Source organism: Nycticebus coucang, chromosome 17 (genome assembly GCF_027406575.1).
Source record: "Nycticebus coucang isolate mNycCou1 chromosome 17, mNycCou1.pri, whole genome shotgun sequence".
In the NCBI taxonomy this organism is placed as follows: Eukaryota; Metazoa; Chordata; class Mammalia; order Primates; family Lorisidae; genus Nycticebus; species Nycticebus coucang.
The window spans coordinates 8,634,286-8,646,390 of NC_069796.1; the positions used below are offsets into that span (position 1 = coordinate 8,634,286).

Genomic DNA, 12,105 nt, shown 5'->3' on the forward strand with positions numbered 1-12,105 from the left:
CTGGGAAGCTGTCATTATGTAAATGTACCCGCGTGACAGCCCTCTGAGGAGGACAAATGACTCGTCAGTGACTTCTTAATCAGCCTGTCTCTAGCAATAATAATCTAACCACTGGTCACCTAATTAAAAATGAAAGAAATTAGTGCCTTTTTCAAACACGGAGCTTCTAGAATCTCAGGTTGCAGACTGTCATTAAGCAGGGAGCCATCAGCTGTTTGCATATCACATCTCAGCGAGGCAGGCCTTTATGAGATACCTCATCCTCCGGCCCTGATTTGATTACTTTTGCTGGCATTCACTTAATGCATTGATTTGCATGATTTGCTGCTGTGGGTCCTTGTTGATTTATTCGTTCTTTCCCCAATCCCACCACAAACATTTATTGCAGGCTTACTATGTGCCAGGGGATAGAAAGATGGATAGGATACTGTTCCCGCATTTGGAGGATCTCATTGTGGGGGAAACATATAAAAATATTTAATTATGGTACAATTTGATCAATGTATAATAGAGATAACATCCATACATGTGTATTCTATACGATGGAAGGCACAACATAGTAAACCATTGGCCAGAACCAGTCTGCAGAATTTGAGATGCTTTTATTTTGGACATGAGAACCTCAGTTTGCTGAAGCTTCCACCAGGCCCTGTTCTTTAACCTTGGTCTGCTTTATTCATGCATGTTTTCTGCCTGATCCTTGTTATTCATTTAAGTATAAAGACAGGTGTAACAAGAAAACACCTACCATGAAATGCTATATTATAAACTGATACTGCACATTGAGTATTAAACTGTTCTCTAAAATGAGTTTTAAAGAAAATTCTATGTGGTGTTAAAATATGATCATTCACACTCCTCTTAGGTATGGAAAATGCCTCGCCAGCCACCTATGTTTTATAGCAGGGAAACTAAACAAAATGTTAAAGGAGCTACGGAAATTTCACCCCAAAATATGATTCCTTGGTATAAAGAATATTTCAGTGAAAAGGCCATTTTTGATTAGAAGGGATGGGCCTCTCCTCTATCAAATCTGAGTAACCTGATTTAGACTCAGAAAAGGGGCTACTGGACTCCTTATCACATAGACCTGGCTCTAAGGGCATTTGCTGCACAGACCTGGCTCTCACATTAATCTGCAACTCAATCTGTTTCCACCCATTACCACGCATTCCCCCCAGCAACCAAATGCCACAGGTGTACTTTCCCCACTCTTCCCCCTCCCTTCTAAAAGGCATCTTTAAAAGCCGCTGACCATCACTGAGACATTGAGAAATCATTCTTGTGGTTCCCTCCATGTGCTTGGTATTTGGAAATAAACCTTTCTCTTATTAATCTGCTGTAACTGTGAGTTGATCTTTTCAGTGAACCAACCTAAGGGTAAAAGGCAAGTTTCCCTGTGACTCCTTCAATGTCAACTTGCTAATCAATAGTATCTCAGTCTGTTTCCATTTGAATAATCTTTGGGATGCTCATTCCCTTTTGGGTCACTAATCAGTGTATCTTCTCTCTTTCCTCTTACCTGCTTCTTTCCAGAAAGTGTTAGATTGGGAACAGGAAGGGAAGGGAGGGAACAGCTAGGAGGAACGTGTCCTTGGAGTCACAGCTGTCCAGTGACTGGAAGAGCAGCTAGTGCCTGGCCTTTTGTGAACCATCCATCTGGGCACAGGCCCCACCACAGAGTCCAGGGTCACGGTCACTCGTCCCTGGTTGTGACATTTCTTACTCATGGTGCCTCTTCCTCTGGACCTCAGGCATTGCTTCATGTATAGCACTCTCAGCACTTTCAGACTACACTGGACAGTGAGAACTTCTAAATCCCTGGAGACGAATGCACACACTATAGTGTTAATTGTACTGGAATCAGAAACACAGTCTAAGTGACCTCAGCTATGAAGAACATTGTAAGTTGACCACCCAAGGGACTGTAACAGACTTCTCAGCATATGGAGGCGGTCAGCATAAGGGCCTAGGCCAACACTGATCCATTCATGTGGTGCTTGTCCAGGCTATGAAAATTAGGTCAACTTAAGGAGGTGGACAGTGGTCAACTATGGAGGTTCTTCTGTATTTCAAGTTTTCCATAACTCGCCCTAAGACCTTTCTTACATGTGTAACTATTCCATGTGTAGTTGAGAAGAATACGCTTCTCTAATTGTTGAGTACACATACTAGTTCTTTGTATCTGTGGTTTCATTTTTCTGTGGCTTCAGTTACCGGGTATGAAAATATTAAATGGAAAATTCCAGATATAAACAATTCATGAATTTTATTTGTTCGTTTGTTTGTTTATTATGAGACAGAGTCTTGCTCTATCACCTGGGCTAGAGTACTGTGGCGTAACCACAGCTCACTGCAACCTCAAACTCCTGGGTTCAAATGATCATCTTACTTCACCCTCCCCAGCTAGTACATTTTTAGAACAAAGGGATTATTCTAGCTCAGGCTGATTTCAAACTCCTGTGCTCAAGCAATCCACCTGCCTCAGCCTCCCAGAGTGCTAGGATTTCAGAATGAGCAGTTCATGAATTTTAAATTGCACCCTATTTGGAGCAGCATGTGAAATCTCTTCCTCCTGGGTCTCCACATCCCAGCACTCCTGCCCCGTCAGTCATCATGATAATCAGATGGGACGTTGTGGTAGTGAAGTGCTTGTGTTCAGGAAACTTATTTTACTTAATAATGCCCTCAGAGGGCACTAAGTGAGGCTGGCTATTCAGATATGCTGAAGAGAAGCTGTTAAGTGCTTCCTTTAAGTGAAAAGGTGACAGTTCTTTGCTTAAGGAAAAAAGAAAACATCGCGATGTTGCTACAAATCTTCTGTTCATGAAATTGTGAAGAAGGAAAAACCTCAAATTGTAAATGTTTTGGCCACAGTGAGTGGTAGGTGCTTAGTTAAGATGAAAAAGACATTTTTACATTTGTGGGTGGAAGACATGAAAAGAAAATGTGTTTTGATGATGGGAACGTGGTGATGTGTGCCAGAAAGCTCTGAGCCCCTATGAAGACTTCAACAAGGATCCCCTGAAAGGAGAAACACAAAGACATTTACTGCAAGTTAGGGATGGTTACACTGATTGAAGAACACAGGCGGTACTAAATAGTATCCTAACACCACATCACGATGCCTATGGCATTCCCCGCCCTTCATTCATCTCATCACAGAGGCTTCCCATATCATCACAAAAGGACTGCAGTTTAATGAGATACCTTGATGGAGAGAGATCTTTTGCTTCATTATTAGTTATTATTGTTAATCTCTTATTGTGCCTAATTTTTAAATTAAATTTTGTCATACTATATAACATGTACAGGAAAAAATATAGCACATACAGGGTCTGGTACTATCTTTAGGGGGTCTTAGAATGTATCCCCCCTGGATAAAGGTAGACTGGGGTATTTGTTTTCTATTTCTGTGTAACAAATTAATACAAATCCAGAGGCCTAAAAGAATATCTATTTATTAACTCTAGTTTCTGTAAGTCAAAAGTCTAGACCCGGCTTCTCTGTTAGGGTCTCACAAGGCTGCACTCAAAGCATCCACAGCGATGTTCTCCTTTCAGCTCAGGGTCCTGTTCTCTGCAGCTCAGGGTCCTGTTCTCCTCCGCAGCTCAGGGTCCTGTCCTCTGCAGCTCAGGGTCCTGTTCTCCTCCACAGCTCCGGGTCCTGTTCTCCTCCGCAGCTCAGGGTCCTGTCCTCCGCAGCTCAGGGTCCTGTTCTCTGCAGCTCAGGGTCTTGTTCTCTTCTGCAGCTCAGGGTCCTGTTCTCTGCAGCTCAGGGTCCTGTTCTCCTCTGCAGCTCAGGGTCCTGTTCTCCTCTGCAGCTCAGGGTCCTGTTCTGCTCTGCAGCTCAGGGTCCTGTTCTCCTCTGCAGCTCAGGGTCCTCTTCCAGGCGCATGTGTGTTGCTGGCAGCATTCGGTTCCTTGTGGTTGTAGCACTGATAGCCTCATTTCCTGGCTAGTCCTTGGCCAGGGTTACTCTCAGCAACTAGAGCCCACTCTGGTCCTCTCCAACAAGGCAAGAGAATGTCTCTCTAGAGCGGTAACGTGATGTTTGATATAACATAATATAATTAAAGAAGTGATTATATTATCCCATCCTTTTTATAGGTCATGCAAATTCAGGAGAAGGGGATTATACAGAGCATGCCTATCAGAGGACCACCTTGAATGCTATCTTAGAATTCTGCCCACCATAAGGTATGGAGTATTTATATGTGGATTAAATCCACTGTTTTTATTTATTTATTTATTTTTGTTGTTTTTATTTTAAGAGACGCTGCTCTGTTGCTTGGGCTAGAATGCAGTGGCATAATCATAACTCATTGCAACCTCAAACTACTGGGCTCAAGCACCCCTCCTGCCTCAGCCTCTGGAGATGCTGGGACTACAGGCATGCACCACCATGTCCAACTAATTTTTCTGGTTTTTGTAGAGACAGAGTCTCACTGTGTTCTCATGCTGGTCTCAAACTCCTGGCCTCCTGTGACCCTCCCTTCTGGGCCTGCCAAGGAAGGCTTAGAGGCAGGAGCCACTATGCTTGGCCTAAATCCAACATTTTAACTCCATTATTTAAATCTCTTTTGTTCTGATTTTTGTGTGTGCCTGACTTGTTTTAATCACTAATATAGTGGTATTGATTTTAAATTTATCAACTACTTGTGGTTCTACCTTTTTGTTCTGCTTTATATAGTCTGAAGACCATTTTATTGGGTGTATACAATTTAAAATTATATTGACCCTTTTTAACTCTAATAATGAATTTTGTCTTAAAATCTATTTTGTTTGATATTAATATGGAGAACAGAGTTTTCACCTTGATAGTATTTGTCACATATATATTTTTAAATCTTCAGCTACCTTGTACCTTCTATTTAAGATACGTGCATGTGTTAGCAACCTATTGTTGTTTAACATACCACTTCAAAAGTTAGTAGCTTCTGTGAAGCTAGTGAATGATGCCCCATGATCATATCAATGTACACAGCTATGATTTAATAAAAAAAAAGAAAGAAAGAAAAAGTTAGTAGCTTATTACCACAACAATTTGACATGCAGTTGATTCTGCCATTCAGAGTATGACTGGACTGGCATGCAGTTCTTTTGCAGGTCTCCCTGAGACGACTCCTGTGGTTCCAAGTCACCTAGCAATTTGACTAGAATTAGCTGATTTAGGATATTTTCATGGTCTGGTGGCTGGTGTGGCTGTTGACTGCTCATTTTTTCCCACACAGTCTCTTATCCTCAAGGAAAATGCCCAGCTTCTTCACATGGTGCTGGCACATGAAGACTGAGAAATGTAGCTGCAAGACCTTTTGAGTTCTAGGCTTGGAAACCCTAGTACCTCTCTAGTACCCACGCTGTGTGCTCAGCCACGGGCTGGGAGCAGCTGAATGGTGGACCTGGTGGAGGATACAGAGACCTGACAGCCAGTAGGGTTCCTGACCTCTCAAAGCAGGTTCTTAGAGAGGGAGGTATGAATGGCACTCTTTCATGGCCACCACGTAGAAATGATTTAATATAATAGTTAAAAACATTTGAGACTTCTGCTATTTGTAAAAAAAATCTTATTATCAACTTCTTTTTTTATTAATATTAAATCATAGCTGTGTGCATTAATGCAATCAACTTCTTATATTTTAAATTTTCAGGGCTTTTCTTTTCCTTTCACGGGTATCATCTGAAGAATTCAAAACATTAAAAAACAAAGTTATACCCAGTGGGCATGAATTCACCTTTTAAAAACAAGTTGCCATAACCATTGGCCAATTAACTCTCACAGAAAAAAAGTAAAATGAATTTGTTTCCTGATTTTTGGAAAAATGCAAGTATACTTTTCTTCTAAACACGTAGCTCTAAATGGCTATCATTAAGACAATGTAATTATGTAGTAAAGACTTTGAAAGATATTAAAACAACAACTAGCTTCTGCTTATCAACTCTGCTTTTCAGCTGAAGAGTGTCGTCTTCAGAGATACGTCCATCCTGATTCTCTCCTTTCTGCAATGCAGTCCCTGGCCTCTTGGCATTTATTGTTCCTTCTTCGGTGCTTAGCTGGGCGTATGGCTGCCAGGAATGAAAACTAGTGGTAGTTGTGTAACTAAGTTCTTTAAAATGGAATATTAGTAAAAATGATGCATGGGACTTCTAGGAAGTGTCTTAAGGAGACAGCAAATGCTCATTTTCTCCTTTTCTACCTCCTACTGGCTAGAATACTATAGACGAGAGAATTAGAGCTGGAGCTGCCATCCTGCATCACCGGCCATAGCTGCCTGATGAGGTTGACAGAGCAGTAAGTTGAAAAAAGCCCGACTCTTATCACCGCACTATCGAGCCTTGATCTGGACATTTAGAGGAGAGAAGAATAAAATTAGGTTATGCTTAAATCACTGTTACTTTGGGCTTTCTGTCAGGAGCTGGCAAAGCTAATTCTAAACATCTCTTTTTTGTTTATTTTTGCTCATTTTATCTGTAGAGATAGAATGTTCTGAAGGAATAAGTCAGAAGAAAGAATATTACCTATGATAAATGAGAGAGAAGCTTACCTAGAAAACAGCTGGAAAAAGAATCAGGTGTGTTTACTAGCTGCAAGTTGGTTACTACTATTTTCATGGTTAAAGGAAGTTCTTTCTCATTGAGTCTTTGCTATGCAATAAAATTAAGCCAAGCTTATGTGTTCCAAGAGCTCTCTGGAGGAGTGGGGGTAAGCAAAAAGAATGTGCACGTCCGCAATATTCATTTTAAGTTAAGAGATTTTTAGTATTATTTATCAAGAATTTAAATGTCCCAAAGATATAATACTTCTTTGCCCAGGACAAGATGTCCTATTCATAACCCAGATGAAAACCATATAAAAAAATGAAGAGAAGAAAGTGGTCCCTAGAATGCATTGATCTTGATTGATGGCTCCAGTCTGCCATGTTGTAAATTTAACTTCTATTGCTGTTTGTGCACTAAAGGGTACTCAATCGGCCTAAAAGAATTAATGCAACTTCTAAAAGTAGGCCAACTAATTTATAGGCAATAGCTTACATACCAGGAAAAACTGGATCAATAAGTAATGCGATATTTATTTCCAAGAAACCTAGCCATGTTTTTCTCACTGAAAAGTGAGTAAGGATGAAGTCAATTTGAAAGTGCTTTTTATCTGAGGGTGGTGAGCACAGGGAGATGCCCCTGTCTGAGGAAGGAGGCGTGTGAACAGCAACCAAGGATAGGAAGAGGAGGAGGAAGGGAGTGTGTAGCAGGAAAAATAGGGCAGGTCTTTTCCAGCCTGGTAAAGGGGGCGAATAAAAATCTAAGAACTTGGGTCAAATTTAAGACCAACACCAAAAAGAAAAAGCAATTCTTTCTGGTAATATATTATTAGAATCCCATCCAGCTCTTCTTTTATTCATTCATTTATCAGTTCTCTGTCTGTTTGGCTGTAGTTTAGGAAGCATGTCCCATGTTTCAAAGCCTGATTGGGGGCCTGAGGCCATCGCACATACAGCTTGTCCTTGCCCCGGCATTAGCCATGCAGCTTTTTCTGGAAGTTATCTGCAGATGGGCCCTATTCACACCATCGGTGTGTCAGGTCTCTCTGCTAAAGGTGTTATGTAGGCCTGGTGTGTGCTTACAGGTACATTAACACCTTTGAAGGGATCCTCAGTCGATGAGAGATGTTGGATAAATATCCCTCAGTAGGGCACTTCTGAGGCATCCTCCATAGTTCTGAAAGGATCTCTATAAGGCTCGAGGCCTGGGGTGGCCCCACCCCATGGTGACCTACTTATCCACACTGCCTTTGCTTTCCTTCCTTATCTCATTTCCCTTCTCCTTCCCTCCCTGTGTTTCCTAGGCCTAGGCTGACCTCTCCAATAACCAAATCTTCATCTGTTTTGTGGTAAATCAAAGTAAGGCAGTAGGGAACCAGGCAGACGAGGTCCCTGTACTTGTGGAACTTATGCATCACTTGTAATAGAAAGGAAATAAATATGCAAGATAATTTGGGGTCAGAACTTAAAGAAGGCAACAGTTATGATTCAGGAGGAATTGGAAGGAAGGGGTTCTCATTAGGCTGAACGTAGTGGGCCCCAGTGGGGACCTGAGGCCTGAGAGGATGGAGCCAGGATGTCAAGCACTCAGGGGAAAATTCCTTTCCTACAAAGCCCTTGTTTCCTCCGTCAAGATCCCAGAGTTCCTGGGGATCCTTCTTTCTCTTCCATAGTTGCACCCTCCTATCCCTATAGGGTCCAAACACACTTGGTTGAGGCAGAACTCCTGGTTCTGGGCATGACAGGAGAGGGGGATTGAAGAGCAGTGTGGGCCTTCCTGCTTTGGAGCCAGGCACCATACGGCCCTGGGATATCCTGGGAGACCCTGCCTCCCCTCCATCTGCCAGAATTCCTGTCTTTATGGCTGATGGTCTTTGGTACAATCTGAGCCCTTACTATGGACATTTTCCCCCTTTGCTGGATCTGTCTCTTTGCTGTTATGCTTAGGCAGGGGCCTCATCCCCTCCTTTTCAATCCCTGTGAGACTAGGATGAATAAGGGGAGACCCAATAGCTATGGCTACTAACACTTTTCCCCATTTCTGCTGACCATAGCCCAGTGGACTGTGCTGCTTTAGGCTGCCACTCTGGACTACTCCGAATAAGGGGGAACATCTGAAGCCAAAGAAAGGGATATCCTCACACCAGGCTTTGTCTTTATCCTTCCTTCCACAGTGGAAGTGAAGTCAGCTATTCATCTGCATAGGGTCTGCAACTCCTACTAGGGAAATTCTGATTTGTATTCTGATTTCTGCAACTCCTACTAGGGAAATTCTGATTTCTCCTGGTAATACAAGTTGGGGGAGGGAAGGAGAATAGTCTGTTGAATTTGGTAATAAAGACTAAGGGAATGCTGATGCTTTCTTTAATAATATCCCTTCCCATCCTGCTTGGATTGTGGTGGAAGAAGCAGGGAAAGATTTCCTCCATTTTTAAGCTCATAGCCTGCTATCTAGTCCCCCCACTTCAGAGCACCCTAGAGCAAGTGAAAATATCCAGGTCCTGCAGGGCAAAGGTCCTGAGCAGAGACAGGGGTATCTTCTGCACAAATCTCCCTCCATGCCTCCTTCCAAGTTCTGATTTCCCACCTAGAGACAAAGAGCTCTTTCTTTCCGAGAGACTGACTAGCAGCCCTTACTCAGAGGCTGTGTCTCAATGGAATCCAGCATAACACAATGTCATGAACTCGGTGTCGGTCCTGAGAGTTGCTTATACTGTGTTCCCACCAGGTTTGGAGGGTAGAATGAAAAGGAGGTTGTTTTGTGCCCATGATGACCTTCGAGAGAACAATTTTAGAACAGATAGCGTTTTGGAAAAGAGATTACTGTGTGTTAGAAAGGAGTGGGTAGCACGGAAAAAGAACACTCCCTTGTGATCTTGGGACTTTTTTAAAAAAGAAAAAAAAAGAAGAAGAATAGGAACTGGAAGGGTAAAGAGAGTGAAGCTTTTTTTATAACCAAGTTGAGGGGTACTGGGTATATTAAAAAAGGGAGAGGCTGAAAGAGGAAACTGCTGGAGATTCGAGAGGACTTGTGAGAGGGACTTGTGAGAGTCCCATTCACACTGTGTAGCCTCCAACAATGACAACCATCTCAACTTCCACCACTTCTCTTCTCTTTGTCTTTCATCTCCTTGTCCTTCTTTTACCTTTACTTCTTGACTTGGTATTTCAGGTTGGTCCCATGTAAAGAAAGGAATATATAATGTAAAATATAAAGGTCATAGACTCTGTTCCCCAACCTTGAGATAATCACTATTTTTAACAATTTGGTGAATATTTATACATATTGTTTTTTCCTACTCCAGGTCTGACAATTAAGTTTGTGAACTCATCCTAGAAAAAGTGTTAAATACCTCATCGCTCAATATCACTTCAGTCACCTTTGAAGTATTCCCCTGGGGAAGCTAGGCACTGATGCCTGCACTTAGTCCACCCCTCAAAGCAATTTTGGAACTCTTTCTCTGGAATGACCATCAGAGCTGTTGTCATATGAGGTCTGATAACTAAGTTCACAAACTTGCCAGTATGTGCTTACATTGGCTGCACTGTACAAACAATTCAGTAAGGTTTCATAACCTTGGTATATCAGTGTCTCACAACTGTGTTTGTGTCAGTGTTCATTATTGCAGTTGCATGTTTTTGTGTGCTGTATGACAACAGCTCTGATGGTCATTCCAGAAAAAGAGTTCCAAAATTGCTTTGAAGGGTAGACTAGAACATGGCATTGGTGCATAGCTTCCCAAGGAGAGTACTTTGAAGATGATCATAGTGATATTTAGCAAGTAGGTATGTAGCACTTTTTCTAGAAGTTTGAGAACTTAATTGTCAGATTTCATATGTAAATACAAATACAAATTACTGTTTTTGCAATAATTTATTTTTTAAAACATCAGGTCATATAATATTTTAGAAATTAATTTTTTCTACTTTAATGATATTCTTATAAGTTTTAATAGATCTAGTATATCTACTCCAAGAGGCAGTATTGCCTGGTGGATAAGACGAAGTGTCCTGACCTCAGTCAGTAGAGTTCAAGTTTTGGCTAAGCTGCGACTGGAAGTGCTCTCTTTGCACAGCTCTGCTATGTATGAATTTCAGTTGCATTAGCTAGATAATACTTGTCTCCCAACAACACAGTTTAGATTTCAGTGACCATAGTATATTCACTGTTGCATAGTGACAAATGCATAATAGACAAATGTTGCTGCTAGCTTGTCAGGCTGTAAATCACTACATAAATAACAAATGCACATTGTTTATTAGTGACCAAGACATCACTTCTTTTGAATTCTGTTGGTAATTGGTCACTGCACATTTGTCATTCAGTTCACAGATAGATAGCAAAGCACATGATTATATTGCCTTCTTGTTTCTCATTTGACATTCCAAAACTAGACAATGAAAAGGAAAGAATTGGCCAACAAAGATGATGAAATGCATCAAAGAAAGAAAAAGTGATAATTCTGGAAGTGGTATTTGAATAGAATTCATAGAAGAAATGACTAGCATGGAAATATTGACATTGCTGTTGGAGCAACTGTAAGGTAAGCAGACAGGAACCTCGTGAAGGCACACTTACTGACATCAATGAAGAAGGTGGTTGTGGGCGGTGCCTGTGGCTCAGTCGGTAAGGCACCGGCCCCATATACCGAGGGTGGCGGGTTCAAACCCGGCCCCAGCCAAACTGCAACCAAAAAATAGCCAGGCGTTGTGGTGGGCGCCTGTAGTCCCAGCTACTCAGGAGGCTGAGGCAAGAGAATCGTTTAAGCCCAGGAGTTGGAGGTTGCTGTGAGCTGTGTGAGGCCACGGCACTCTACCGAGGGCCATAAAGTGAGACTCTATCTCTACAAAAAAAATTAAAAAAAAAAAAAGAAGGTGGTTGTGATGAAAAAGCTGAAAATGTCCCAGAGAAAGTGACACCAGCAAAAACTTCACATCACAGGAATTTTCAGAGGTATTTCACGACACTGAAAGCCCAAAGGATAAAATATTGAGAGATGATCCACCCTTTATAATTTACCACGTTGCTTGCTAGAAAAGATGCTTGCTTTCTCCCTAGCCTACGTTATTTGAGATGTGGTGTGAGTGAGTGTTTGAATTATTCCTCATGAGCCTTTTTACAAAGAAATAGAGCCCTTTTATTCTCAATGTTTCTAATGTTTTCAATTGAAATATTCTAAATAAACATTAGCTATTATGTTTTCTTTCATTTCCTGTACATTTCTAACACAGAGGAAGAGTTTCTGCCTGGTGCAGTGGCTCATGACTGTAATACTAATACTCTGGGAGACCAAGGGGGTGGATTGCTTTTGCTCAGGAGACTAGCCTGAGCAAAAGCAAGATCCCATCTCTGCAAAAATAGAAAGAATTAGCCGATGTTGTGTTGGGTAGTCCCAACTGTAGTCTAAGCTCCTCAGGAGGATAAGGCAAGAAGATCGCTTGAGCCCCAGCATTTGAGGTTGTTGTGAGCTATGATAACACCATAGCACTCTACCCAGTGCTACAAAGTGAACTCTGTCTCAAAAAAAAAAGTTTCTTTAATGTTTTCACAAAGGTTTTAGTTTTTAATT

General features: G+C 41.6%; 1 protein-coding gene across 1 annotated transcript in view; it reads left to right on the top strand.

Annotated features, from left to right (window-relative positions):
- LOC128568480 (uncharacterized) overlaps positions 1-4,198 on the top strand; it is a 56,763-nt gene extending 52,565 nt beyond the window's left edge. Inside the window, exon 2 of the mRNA XM_053566187.1 lies at positions 4,110-4,198. Coding sequence (XP_053422162.1) covers positions 4,110-4,198 — 89 coding nt within the window. The remainder of the gene's footprint in view (positions 1-4,109) is intronic.
- Positions 4,199-12,105: the final 7,907 nt, after the last annotated feature.